This window comes from Elephas maximus, chromosome 6, assembly GCF_024166365.1.
Source record: "Elephas maximus indicus isolate mEleMax1 chromosome 6, mEleMax1 primary haplotype, whole genome shotgun sequence".
NCBI classification, from domain to species: Eukaryota; Metazoa; Chordata; class Mammalia; order Proboscidea; family Elephantidae; genus Elephas; species Elephas maximus.
This window is the reverse complement of record NC_064824.1, coordinates 96,525,014-96,539,876: the sequence shown is the minus strand read 5'-3', so window position 1 is coordinate 96,539,876 and position 14,863 is coordinate 96,525,014. Positions and strand designations below refer to the sequence as shown.

General features: G+C 38.6%; 1 protein-coding gene across 6 annotated transcripts in view; it reads right to left on the bottom strand.

The window, feature by feature from the left end:
- Positions 1-3,251: 3,251 nt before the first annotated feature.
- Positions 3,252-14,863, bottom strand: part of PLCL1 (phospholipase C like 1 (inactive)) — a 499,112-nt gene continuing 487,500 nt past the window's right edge. For 4 of the 6 annotated variants that reach the window (XM_049888889.1, XM_049888888.1, XM_049888885.1 and 1 more), the window contains exons 6-7: positions 8,481-8,659; positions 5,559-5,664 (exon numbers count right to left, since the gene is read on the bottom strand). In XM_049888889.1, the coding sequence (XP_049744846.1) occupies positions 5,646-5,664; positions 8,481-8,659 (198 nt within the window). In that variant the 3' untranslated portion in view covers positions 5,559-5,645. Of the gene's footprint in view, positions 5,665-8,480; positions 8,660-14,863 lie in introns of all 6 variants that reach the window. The other 2 variants (XM_049888886.1, XM_049888887.1) reach the window with 2 other exon arrangements.

Sequence of the window (14,863 nt, the reverse complement as noted above, 5' to 3'; positions counted from 1 at the left end):
CCACAAGTGGAGGGCTTTAACAAAGAGAAATTTATCCTCTCAGTTTAAGAGGCTAGAATTTCAAATTCAGGGTACTCCAGGGAAAGTCTTTCTCTGTCAGCACTGGAGGAAGGTCCTTGTCACTAACCTGCCCCAGCTGAGGAGCTTCTCAGCGCAGGGATCCCAGGTCCAAAGGATGAGCTATCCTCCTGGGTCTTGTTTCTTGATGGTATGAGGTCCCCATGTCTCTCTGTTCACTCCTCTTTTATATCTCAAAAGAGACTGGCCTAAGACATAACCTAATCTTGTAGATTTAGTTCCTCCTCATTAACACAACTGCCTCTTATCCTGCCTCATTAACATCATAGAGGCAGAATATACAATACACAGGAAAATCACATCAGATGACCAAATGGTAGACAATCACACAATACTGGGAATCATGGCCTAGCCAAGTTGACACACATTTTGGAGGGACACAATTCAATACATAACAATAGTCTACAAGGAAATTTAAATTAAATCACAGTGCGATATCACTACAATCACCAGAAACGCTAACATTGAAAAGACTGATAACACTAAATATTGGAAAAGATGGAGAACAATTGGAACCCTCGTACACCACAAGCAGGATGTAACTTGATACAATTTTGGAAAACTAATTGGTGCTATTAACTAAACCTGAAAATTGAAAACCCTTTAATCCACAGGAAACCCTGATGGAGTAGTGGCTAAGAGCTACAGCTGTTAACCAAAATGTTGGCAGTTCAAATCCACCAGGCACTCCTTGGAAACCCTTTGGGGCAATTCTACTCTGTGCTATAGGGTCACTATGAGTCGGAATCAAGTTGACAGGAACAGTTTTTGGTTTGATCCACAGTTCCACTCCCTGAGATGAATAATGGTATTTGCTTTATTCTTAAAGTAGATAATTAGAGAAACATGTTAAGAGATATGGAGAAATCTAAAGGTCACCAAGAGCAGAATTAGAAACATGACATATATATTCCAAATAACTAGAAAAACAAATAAAACAGAATCCACAAACTTAAATAAATTCCAAGTAGACTAAATACTTAAACATAAAATATAAATTATAAAAATGACAAAGGAAAATGTTGAAGAATATTATATTACCCTGCAATGGAAAAAGTCTTACTAAGCATGACACAAAACACAGAACCATAAATAAAATATCTGATAGAGTTAAAAAAAAAGTTACCTACTTAAATTTTTTTTTAAATAAAATCTATATATGGAAGTATAAACTGAATTAGAGGGCAAAGAGAAGTAAAAAATATATATATTAGCAACCCTGAAGACAAACGCATGTTAAGGTTCTTCTTAAATACCTCTTAAACATCAATAATAAAAATATAAAAATTACCACCCCATCCAAAAATGAACAGAACACAAAAAAAGACAATTCACATGAGATGATTTGTAATCAATATACTTATTAATATGTAATCAATCTCTCTAGAGACTAAAAAAATAAGATTTTAAATTTAGTAGATTGTCAAAAATAAAAATAAGAAAAATTTAAACTTATTGTCACCAATAATTTGAGCACTCTCATAAACTCCTTTGAGAATTTAAATTGGATAACTTCTTCAGAGATCATTTGGCAATGTATTTCAAAAGCCCTAAAAAAAAAAAAAAAAAAAAAAAGGTATCCTTTGACCAACAATTCCCACTTTAGAAATTTATCCTAGAGAAAAAAACTTTGTAAAAGTACATTTTCATTACCTTAATGCTTATAAAAAGAAGCTAAGAAGAGAAAACCTAACAATAAGAAATTGTTACTGAACCCGGAAGGGGGGTCCTTGTCTCACATGCTCAGACTTGCCAATAATCTGGACACTAGCTTTTGAGAAAGAGGAAGTAACTACTGCAATCCGCAGAGCAAGGAGCTGGGAGAGAGTTCCTCAGATCCAAGTCCCCAAACTATAGGGAAAAAAATAATTTTTTTTTTTTTTAATTATTTTTTTCCCCATAGTTTGATGGGGAAGCAGGGCTTATATGTGATTTGGGCAGCATCGTACTAGGGAGGGAAAATTCTAGGAAGAATACATAGGGAAGATGTTGCAGGAATTATGGTGGCCAGGAAACAAGAGGTGATGTGGTTCTTGTCGGACCTCTCGCTTCAGAATGGGGTCCACATGATGATGTTCCTTCTGATTCATTCCATCTGTTGCTGCATCTTCTACTGAGGTCAACTAATGATCACAGCTGGCCCTTCTGAGCAAGTTGGGTGGGCCAAACCTGGCTTGGGCTAGTTTAAGGCAGTCTTTTCTGACTAATGAAAATTCTCTGGCATTCATAGGGTCAGGTTACAGAATTGATTAAATATAGTATGGTAATTCATAGTTATTGGAAATGATGATTTGGATCAAGGATCACCATCTCAGATCTCCACAGGAGCCAGATGTAACAGAGGCTCTTTGGCAAACTGGACAGCACATGCCCAATTTGGAGAGACAGCCAATTACTCAGTTCCAGTTAATGGATGCCAAGCAAAAGGGATCTGTGTGTATGTGTATGGGTGTCTAGTGTTGTCAGAATATCCAATATTTTTTAAAAAGCAGGAAATTACAATTTTTTTATGTGAAATCTACTAATTTTCAAAAGTTAGCCATTGGTTAAAATGTTTTGAAAAAGATTCAGTGACTAAATAAAATATGTTATCAATGGATTGGATATAGTCCAAAGATTGGGACTTCCAATGTATATAGTATATATTTTATTGTCATAGAAGGATGGAAACCCTGGTGGCATAGTGGTTAAGGGCTACGGCTGCTAACCAAAAGGTCAACAGTTCAAATCCACCAGGCGCTCCTTGGAAACTCTATGGGGCATTTCTGCTTTGTCGTATAGGGTCGCTATGAGCTGGAATTGACTCGACGGCAACGGGCTTGGTTTTTTGGTTTCATGAAAGGATATCTATGTTATATTGTTAAAGTTTTTAAAAGCCTCTTAAAAACAGTTTATGCAATATGATCTTCTTTTTCTTAAACATGAAAACATTAGTTTCTATGTGTAAACTCTAAAAGGTGTCTGAAAGGATATAAATAAAAGTGTTAATAGTGTTTTTTACTTTCTTTTTCATACATTTTTCTATTTTTGCATTTTTATATTGATTATTTTTTTTATTATTATAAGAAGGATAAAGCCTTTATTATTTGTGGTTATGTGAAAGTAAGTAAGTGAAAATAGAATTAATATCTACCACACATCAATTGAAGGAGACCTTTTCTATGACAGCTCAAGTCCATAGAGACAGACACCCATAGGATGTAATAATGTAGCAAAACCATAATAAGCAAGAAGTTTTGTTTTTACTATTCCAACCAGAGGCAAGGCCATCATGTGGGTCTTACCCTTTCAACTCCTCTACTTTCAGTATCTAAAGCTCCTTCCTGACCCGTACACCACTCCTTAGCAATGAAACTCAGCCAAATGGAGCAGAGGATGTCTGACAATTCATTGCCAGAAGTACCAATAGCTCAGGTGGACTCCGTATCCTATTCTTGAGAACATCCATATAGGTAGGACCCATGCCAGTCAGTGGAACTCAGGGATAAATGGGCTAAACTAGAGAAACCACTTTCAAGATTGTATTCAACCCTGAAATAAAGAAATGAGTAAACATTCTTTGAGAGTTTGTCACCATTTATTTTCTTCATTCATCTCTGCCCCTCCCTCTCATTAGTAAAGGCATGGATTTCTCTAAGTGGGTTTCAGGGTGGTGAAAAAGTCGACAGAAGAGACCAACAAACTGGCTGACATAAAACGGGTTTTGTTTCTCTTTGTATCACCTCTTTTTATCTTAAGGAGCTTAGGTGCCTGCATTCCACTTTTCCTCCCACAGGCAGGCTAGGCATAATGTAGGATAAAGAAATTTTTTCAGGCCATTATATTACCATTGCAAACCTGCTTCAAAATGAGTTTCTAGTACACCCCTCTCCCAAGCACCCAGTTGCAAATATAGGGAATAATCTGGTCCATTGAAATAGCATACTCTTGGAGATATTTTTGATATAATAACCCATTTTCATTCTTCTTCTTTTTTTAATTAATTCATAATAAAGAGAACAATATAAAAGCTGTTTCATATCTTTACTCTTTCAGTAATGTGCAACATGACCATAATAGTGTTAAGAAGTTGAGAATAACTTAACAGTAGCTATAGAAGACCTTTTTAAAATTGCAAAATTTCAACAATTATCTTCCGTAAATTCCCCCAAATTAGCATATTTGTTAACCAAATTAATTAAGAAGCTTTTCAAAATAAAAGCAACGCTTTAAATAAATATATTCTTTCAAAACGATAGAACATTTAGTTCTGCTGGAGGTAACAAACATATCACACTAGAGTAGTTTATGAAGACATTGGGGTGAAAGTTATCCAGATGCAATTATAAATGTACCTTAGTTTGTCATTTTTTCTTTTCTGTGTGTTTTTCTGCATGTGTTAAAATTATATCAGACATTGTATAATCAGATAGTTCTTAAATCGTCACAAAGCTATTATCTGACTCACAGAATTTAAATCTACTCAACATGATGATACAGTATTGTTTGAACAATGTCTTTAAATGTAAATTTAGTACCTTAAATTAAATTTAATCAATGCCAAGACTTCTCAGACGCCAATGTCTGTTACAGAAAATGAATGCTACAACCCCCAGTTTGGAAGAAAACACCTTCCTACACATCTCAACCCTGGAATTTCACAACTGAATGTTATTGTCATATCAGAATCCTAATTATAACACCAATTCCACTGTGTTTAAGAGTCCACATAGGTGGGTATAAATTCACTTATGATCAGCTTTCCAACGGAAATCATATCTGTTAGTAAGCTACTATAGAAATTTTGTTCCTAAAATTGAATTTACTTAATAAATATTTTAAACAGTTCACTAACTGAATAAATGACTGCAAATCGTTCCAAAAATTCTAATCATTTATCTTTCATTCACTTTTATTTCTACTGTGATTTTTAGGAATTTTTCTAATCCATATTTTAATCTATCAAAACATCTAGATATTGGTAAATTTTGTTTCCTTCAATAGTTACCTATGTTAAGACCTCTAAATTAAATGACAAAGACAGAAGTAAAATTAAACACAGCAACAGGTTACAGTAAGTGCTCTTTAGAATTTCAAATGAACAAGTTTGCCCAAAAATAATAAACGAATAATTTACTAAGTGCATAATGAAACACTGAATAGATTTTACAGGATTTCACACACACACATATACACACACTGGTGTGTACACACATCTTAGATTTTAAAACACTGCTACTAAAGTTTTAACTTAGATAAATTAACTGCATTAAAACACTGACATTGTGAAAATATCTGTTTATGTCCAACACCCCATTGAGGGCATCCTTTGTGAACTTCTAAAAGCTGAAAGAAAGAAAAAACAGACAGAGAAAACAGAGTCCTTGACAGAAAGGACTGGTGAATGTGCTGATGGTGCTCAGGCTCACAGCTTCCGGTTCTCCTCGCCACCTTCCTTCTCTTCTATCGCTTCCAGGCTGCGCTTGCTCTCGCATCTGCACTGCTGCTTGGGTCTCTACTCAGTCCACAGGACAGGCATACCAGCTGGATCTGCTTCATGTTTTCTATGGCTTCATTCTTGGCATTCTTCAACAGATCTCCTTGGCCCTGCAAATAGGTGGAAACATACACCAAAGAAGAACATTATGGCCAGGCAAATCCTGAGTGACATCGCTCTATATCCTTCGTGCTACTGCTGAATGAGACAAGAGACCCAGACCCACAATCTTACTTTCCCAGTGTTTAATCCAGTGTTCATTCTAGCATTATTGAGGGACTATGTCTCAACCTGAGCCTTACCTACTGCTGCTATAACAGAAATACCACAAGTAGGTGGTTTTAGCAGAAATTTATTTTCTCACAGTGTAGGAAGCTAAAAGGCCAAATTCAGAGTGTCAGCTAGCAGGGAAGGCTTTCTCTCTGTCAGCTCTGGAAGAAGGTCCTTGTCTCTTCAGCTTCTGCTTCTTGGTTCCTTGGAGATTTCCATGTGTCTTGGCATCTATCTTATCCCCTTTCTGCTTCTGCTCACTTGTTTAATCTCTTTTATATCTCAAAAGAGACTGACTCAAGATACACCCTACACTAATCCTGCTTCATTAACATAACAAAGACAATGCATTCCCAAATGGGATTATAACCACAAGCATAGAGGTTAGGATTTACAACACATATTTTGGGGGGACACAATTCAATCAATAACATTCTACCCTTTGACCCCCCAAAATTCACATCCTTGCTGCATTCAAAACACTTTCACCATCACACCCCAAAAGTCTTAAATCAACTCCAAGTCCAAAATTTCATCTTCTGAATCATCTAAATCAAATATGGGTGAGACTTTAGGTGTATTCCATCTGGAGCAAAACTTCTCTTCATCTGTGAACCTGTGAAATCTAGACTACAAGTTATCTGTTTCCAAAGTACAATGGTGGAACAAGCACAAGATATACATTTCCATTACAAATACGGGAAATTGGAGGGAAAGAAGGGATAACAGGCACCCAGCAAGTCTAAAACACAGCAGAACCATTTACACTAGCTCTCAAGGCTTGAAAATAATCCTCTCTTCTCTGAGACCATCTGGAGAATGGTCCTGCCCTCTAGACTCTGAGTGTTGGCTGTGCTTTCTGGATTCTGGGTGGAGAATCCCCTCCCCCAGCCCCTGGCTTCAGCTCCACCACCCAGGCCTACAGTGGTGGCAACTCTTCTCCCTCAGCTTTGGGTGGCCCTATTCTCCTCCATCTGAGTGGTGACCCTACCCCCTCAGCCCTGCCAGGCCTCCCTCATTCTTCTGTCCCTTGGACATGGCAGCCCTGCCCCTTCAGCTTTGGGTAGTGTCCCCATCCCCCTGCCGCACCTTAACAACAGCCTCAAACTCTGGAACTGAGCTGGTGAAGATCCTACTCTGCAACCTAGGAGGCTGCAGCCCCACCCCTTGAGATACAGGAGACGTTGGCCCCACCCTTTGAACACAAGAAGGCCCTGCTTTCCATGCTCATCAGTTCTTCTCATCTCTGAGCTGCTGCAGAGATGGTACTTTCCTTTTCTTGGAGGACAACAAATGTAGCTCCTCTGGCCTGTTTCCTGCCTGTAGAATTCCAAGAGGCAGACAGTTTTCTTTTCTTTCATCCTGTGTCTGACCCCTTTGGTCTAAGTTGATGGATTTTCTGCTGTGGCACATGGTTAGATCCATCAGTCACAGGCTTAATTTCTTTAATAAAAGATTGTGTAGCCATGTGCTTGGTGAACATTCTAGGACATGTGTCCTTAGTTCGTACAACAGAATTTTCCAAATCTTTGTTTTGTTTTCATTTTGCACGTTTCTTTTTTAAGTACATGTCTTCCCTCTCACATTTTACTATAAGCAGCAAGGAGAAACCACATAGCCCCTTTAGGATCTTGCTTAGAAATCTTATCAGTCAGATATCCAAGTTCATCACTTACAAGTTCTACCTTCCACTGAACATTTGAACATAATTTGGACAAGTTCTTCGCCAGTGCATAAAAAGTATTGCCCTTACTCCATTGTCAATCACACGTTCATTGTTTTCTTTTAAAGCCTCATCAGAAGCACATATCATGTCCACATTTCTAGCAACATTCTGTTCTTGGTGCCATATGTATTCTCTAAGACCATAGAGACTTCTCCATAGCTCTTCTCACTTGCTTCTGAACTCTCACCAGAATTGCCTTTGAAGTCCATAATTCTACCAACAGTCTCTTCATGGCAATCTAGGATTTTAGTATTAGGCACCTTAAAACTCTTCCAGCCTCTACCCATTACCCAATTCTAAAACTGTATCCACATTGTAGGTATCTGTCAGAGCAGCACCCCCACTTCTTGGTACTAATGTCTGTCTCAGTTATCTAGTGCAGCTATAACAGAAATACCACAAGTGGGTAGATTTAACAAATGAAATTTATTTTCTCACAGTTTAGGAGGCTAGAAGTCCAAATTCAGAACACTGGCTTGAGAGGAAGTCTTTCTCCCTCTGTTGGTTCTGGAGGAAGGTCCTTGTCTCTTCAGTTTGTGTTTCCTGGTTCCTTGGCAATCTTCATGTGTCTTGGTATCTATCTTAGCCTATCTCTGACCTGTTCACTTGTTTAATTTCTATTATATCCCAGAAGAGATTGACTCAGGATCCACCCTACACTAATCCTGCCTCATTAACATAACAAAGACAATCTATTCCCAAATGGGATCATAACCACAGGCATAGAGGTTAGGATTTACAACACATATTTTTGGAGGACAAAATTCAATCCATAACACTGACATTGTGAAAATATCTGTTTATGTCCAACACCCCATTGAGGGCATCCTTTGTGAACTTCTAAAAGCTGAAAGAAAGAAAAAACAGAAAGAGAAAACAGAGTTCTTGACAGGAAGGATTGGTGAATGTGCTGATGGTGCTCAGGCTTACAGCTTCCCGTTCTCCTCACCACTTTCCTTCTCTTCTATCGCTTCCAGGCTGCGCTTGCTCTTGGCATCTGCACTGCTGCTGGTGGCTCTACTCAGTCCACAGGACAGGCATGCCAGCTGGATCTGCTTCATGTTTTCTATGGCTTCATTCTTGGCATTCTTCAACAGATCTCCTTGGCCCTGCAAATAGGTGGGAAACATACACCAAAGAAGAACATTATGGCCAGACATATCATGAGTAACATCACTCTATATCTTTCGTGCTACTGCTGAATGAGGCAAGAGACCCATACCCACACTTTCACTTTCCCAGTGTTTAATCCAGTGTTCATTCTAGCATTATTGAGGGCCTATGTCTCAACCTGAGCCTTACCTACCAGCTCTGAGGTTGCCAGCATCCCCTTGAAATTTCTGCTAGCTCAAAACTCCCACGACCAGGGTCTGAGGCTTCATACACTGTTACAATTTCCACCCCACCCAAGCCTAGCATCCCTAGGCTTGAGAGAAAACAAGGACAATAGCTCTTTTTTAATGAACTGAAAATTAAATCAGCCCCCTAGTGTACAAGAGAATCGACTCGAGGGCAGTGAGTTTTTAGTGTACAAGAGCTTACAAAGCAAAACATCTTCTATAAAATAAGTCATAAGTCTTTATGAGCTTGTTTTTAATATATTGGGTTACCTTTGCAATTTGCTTTTTAAAAAATTATTCCAAAAACCAAACTGACTGCCATCAAGTGGATTCTGAAACATAGTGACCCTATAGGGTATAACAGCCCCACAGAGTTTTCAAAGCTTTAAATATTTATGAAAGAAGACTACCACATCTTTCTCCCATGAAGTAACTGGTGGGTTTGAGCAGATGACCTTTTGGTTAGCAGATAAGCACTTTAACCACTGCGGCACCAGGGCTCCTTGATAAATGATGGTTGTTGTTAGGTGCTGTTATGTCAGTTCCAACTCATAGTGACCCTATATACTACAAAATGAAACACGGCCTGGTCCTGAGACATCCTCACAATTGCTATGCTTGAGCCCATTGTTAAAGCTACTGTATCAAATCCATTTTGTTGAGGGTCTTTTTTGACTTCACTAAGCCTGGTGTCCTTCTTCAGGGACTGGTCCCTCCTGACAATATGTCCAAAGTATGTGAGATGAAGTCTCGCCGTCCTCCCTTCTAAGGAGCATTCTCACTATACTTCTTCCAAGACAGGTTTGTTTATTCTTCTGGCAGTCCATGGTATATTCAATATTCTTCACCAACACCATAATTCAAAGGCATCAATTCTTCTTAAGTTTTCTTTATTCATTGTCCAGCTTTTGCATGCATAGGAGGCAGTGGAAAACACCATGACTTGGGTCAGGTGTATCTTAGTCCTTAAAGTGACATCTTTGATTTTTAACACTTTAAAGAGGTCTTTGGCAGCAGACTTGCCCAATGCAATGCGTCGTTTGATTTCTTGCTTGATGCTTCTATGGGAGTTGATTGTGGATCCAAGTAAAATGAAATTCTTGACAACTTCAATCTTTTCTGTTTATCATTACGTTGCTTATTGGTCCAGTTGTGAAGATCTTTGTTTTCTTTATGTTAAGGTGTAATCCATACCGAAGGCTGTAGTCCTTGATCTTCATCAATAAGTACTTCAAGTCCTCTTCACTTTCAGCAAGCAAAGTTGTGTCATCTTCATATTGCAGGTTGTTGATGAGTCTTCCTCCAATCCTGCTGCCACATTCTTCATCATATAGTCCAGTTTCTCAGATTATTTGCTCAGCATACAGATTGAATAAGTATGATGAAAGGATACAACCCCGATACACAACTTCCCTGACTTTAAACCAAGCAGTATCCCTTGTTCTATTTGAATGACTGCCTCTTGATGTATATACAGGTTCCTCATGAGCATAGTTAAGTGTTGCGAGATTCTCATTCATCACAATGCTATCCATAATTTTGTTATGATCCACACAGTCCAATGCCTTTGCATAGTCAGTAAAACATAGGTAAACATCTTTCTGGTATTCTCTGCTTTTGCCAAGGTCCATCTGACATCAGCAATGGTATCCCTCTTTCAATGCCCTCTTCTGAATCTGGCTTGAATTTCTGGCAGTTCCCCATCTATGTACTGCTGCAACCACTTGTGAATGATCTTCAGCAAATTTTACTTGTGTGTGATATTAATGATATTATTCGATAATTTCCACATTCTATTGGATCGCCTTTCTTTGGAATGGGCAAAAATATAGATCTCTTCCAGATGGTTGGCCTGGTAGTTGTCTTCCAAATTCCTTAGCATAGATGACTGAGCACCTCTGGTGCTGCATCCATTTGTTGAAACATCACAATTGGTATCCTGTCAATTCCTGGAGCTTTGTTTTTCGGGCCTTCAGTGCAGCTTAGACTTCTTCCTTAAGTACCATCAGTTGTTGATCATATGCTACTTCCTGACATGACTGAATGTCAACCAATTCTTTGTCATATAGTGACTCTGTGTATTCTTTCCACCTTCTTTTGATGCTCCCTGCATCATTTAATATTTTCCTCATAGAATACTTCAATAGTGCAACTCCAGGCTTGAATTTTCTCTTCAGTTCTTTCAGCTTGAGAAATGTCAAACATGTTCTTTCCTTTTGGTTTTCTAACTCTAGGTCTTTGCACATTTCATTATAATACTTTACTTTGTCTTCTCAAGCTGCCCTTTGAAATCTTCTGTTTAGCTCTTTTATTTCATCATTTCTTCCTTTCACTTTAGCTACTCGACATTCAAGAGCAAGTTTCATAGTCTCTTCCAACATGTCTTTTTCTTTTCTTTCCTGTCTTTTTAATGACTTCTTGCTTTCTTCATGTATGATGTCCTTGATGTCATTCCACAACTCGTCTGGTATTTGGTCATTAATATTTAATTAGTCTAATCTATTTTTGAGATGGTGTCTAAATTCAGGTGGAATATACTTAATGTCATGCTTTGCATCTTGTGGACCTGTTCGAATTTTCTTCAGCTTCAACTTGAGCTTGCATGTGAGCAATTGATGGTCTGTTCCACTGTCAGCCCCTGGCCTTGTTCTGACTGATGATACTGAGCTTTTCCATCATCTCTTTCCACAGATGTAGTCAATTTCATTCTTGTGTATTCCATTTGGTGAGGTCTACGTGTATAGTCACGGTTTACGTTGGTGAAAAAAGGTATTTGCAATGAAAAAGCTGTTGGTCTTGCAAAATTCTATCATGCTATCTCTGGCATCATTTCCATCACCAGGGCCATACCTTCCAACTACCTATTCTTCTTTGTTTCCAGTTTTTGAAGTCTAATCACCAGTAATTATCAATGCATCTCGATTGCATGTTTAATCAGTTTCAGATTGCAGAATTTCATAAAAATCTTCAGTTTCCTCATCTTTGGCCTTAGTTGTTGGTACATAAATTTGAATAATAGCTGTATTAACTGGTCTTCCTTATAGGTGTATGGATGTTATCCTATCCTTGACAGCATTGTATTTCAGGATAGATCTTGAGATGTTCTTTTTGATGATGAGTGCAACGCCACTCCTTTTCAACTTGTCATTCCCTGTGTAGTAGACCATATAGTTGTTCGATTCGAAATGGCCAATACCAGTCCATTTCAGCTCACTAATGCCTAAGATATCCATGTTTATGCATTCCATTTTATTTTAGACGACTTCTAATTTTCCTAGGTTCATACTTCGTACATTCTGTGTTCCTATTATTAATGGATATTTGAAGCTGTTTCTTCTTATTTTGAGTCATGCCACACCAGCAAATGAAGTTCCCAAAAGCTTGACTCCATCCACTTTGAGGAGGCAGCTCTTCCGCAGTCATATTTTGAGTGCCTTCCAACCTGGTACACCTTTTCTGAGTGTGTTAACCATGTGCACTATCCAGGGACTCCATTGAGAATAACAGACTCCTCAAATTCTGCTGGTGTAGTGGATAATTTTTCTTTAGAAAATCCGTCTCAGTCTCTCTGACTGATATAGTCTTCCAGCACTATATCAGACAATGTTCCACTGCTATTCATAAGGTTTTCACTGGCTAATTTTTTCAGAAGCAGACCACCAGGTCCTTCTCCCTAGTCTGCCTTAGTCTGGAAGCTCAGCTGAAACCTGTCCACCATGGATGGCCCTACTGGTATTTGAAATTCTGGTGGTATAGCTTTCAGCATCACAGCGACATGCAAGCCACCACAGTACAACAAACTGACAGATGCTTGGGGCGATAAATGATTAGTCACCCACAACCCTTATGCCTTTTCTATCGTACTGAGGACAATGCTCGCATCTGGCTGGTGGAGAAAGATGACCTCCAGAGGCTCAAGATGTCAATCAAAACAAACAGCAAAAGAGGATTACAGGAACACATTAACTGTCAGTTTCATCAGTGCCTGAGAAAGATCTTTGCTCACTATTTTTATTTATTATTTAGTTCATCACTACAATGATCAAGTACATATTCTCATGCTGGCCAGGGACCTCAAGAACTAAGTGTGGGAAGCTGGAACATATTTCCACAGTATATAGACAAAAGAGAAAATAGCTCTTTCCTCCCCATTCTCACAGCAATGCCTAAGAGTGTCATCCTGAAACTGTGAAGAAGAATGTGGAAGGATATGCTGATTACTGGAGAGCTTCTCCACAAAGCAGGGCCTCCAAAACAGGGTAATTCACCTACTTTATGCAAAGTACTCCATGATACATTGTTTTATCTCTTTAATTTGATGAATATTTTTCCCCTCAGGGTATATGGGGAGACTTGTATTAAAAACCACCTTAGAATAGTTCATTACTAAAATTTATAAAGATACTTACCAATTTCATCCCATGTAATAATAGCTACATAAACCCGAAAACCAAAGCCATTGCCATTGAATCAATTCAGACTCATAGCAACCCTATAGCTACATAAACCAGTAAAAATCAGTTGCTGTTGAGTCAGTTCTGACCCAGGGTAACTGGGTGGCACAAACAGTTAAGCATTTGGCAACTAACAGAAATGTTGGCAGTTTGAACCCACTCAGAGGCACCTCACAAAAAAGGCCTGGTGATCTCTTTCCAAAAGATCACAGCCTCAAAACCCTATGGAATGTAATTCTGCTCTACATGTATGGGGTTGCCATGAAATTGCTCCATACTTCAAATAAAACCTTTATCTACATGGGATGAATAAGTTAGGTTTCGCCTACTATTTTTGTTAAAGTGAAATTACCCTCAAGTACCTCAATCATGAAATGGGATTTTAGAAGCAGATTTGGAAGTTGCTTAGCCTAGTCTTCTCACGAGGAGATAAGAAGTTGAGCCTGATGAGGTAAATGATTGGCCCAAGGCCACAGCTGGTTAATGACTAATGTGAGATTAATGTCCAGGTCTTCTGTTCTATTCCACTCACCATGTTTATAATTTAGTCTAAGGCTAAAGGCTAGAGAGACTGAAGATGGATTTTCTAAGGAAAAATTATCCACTACACCAGCAGAATTTGAGGAGTCTGTTATTCTCAATGGAGTTCCTGGGTAGTGCAAATGGTTAACACACTCAGGAAAGTTGTACCAGTCTACCCAGAGGCACCTCAGAAGAAGGGCCTGGCGACCTCCTTCTGAAAAATCAGCCACTGAAAACCCTATGGAGCACAGTTCTACTCTGACACACATGGAGTTGTCATGAATTGGAATCAACCTGGCAGCAACTGGTTTTACTGGTCATTAACAGAATAGACTTAAGGAGTCCCCTCTCAACATTGAAAAATGAAGTCACATTCACTTTGAAAAATGCAATTCTTAATACAACTTATGAAGTACTTACTTCTTTGTGCTTTACATATATTCATTCATTTAATCGTCGCAACATCCCTATGAGATAGGTATTTCTATTATTCTCTATTTACCGATAAAGAAACTGAGGTACTGAGAGGCCCCCTTTCCCAGAGTCACACAGTTGCTAAGGGGTAGAGGTGGGATTCGAGTCTTGTCATTGGCTCCAAAGTCTGTGGTCTCAATCACTACATGATTTGCACCTTCTAAAGGCAAATCGTGCACTCTCTAAAATGCGCTTAAAGCCTCCTGTGCACTGTTACCCGCAAAACAACACAGACAAAAAGAAAATCATTACCTGTGTGACAGAATTTAGAGGTGGGAAGATGGGCCGTGGCAAGAACACACTGACAGGGACAGAAGTCAGAGTGTTTTAATTCCACTTTTAGCTTCACCAGTTTCTCCCTGGACCATTTTGTTCTCCTTAACATGATTAAAACATGCCTTTTGCCTTCCTCAGAGTTCTAACAATTAAAGAAAATATGCTGAAACCCGTTAGTGATTTAAATAACAACACGTAAAACCTGTTATAAGGTGATACAGAACACAGTTAACATTGTCTACTACTA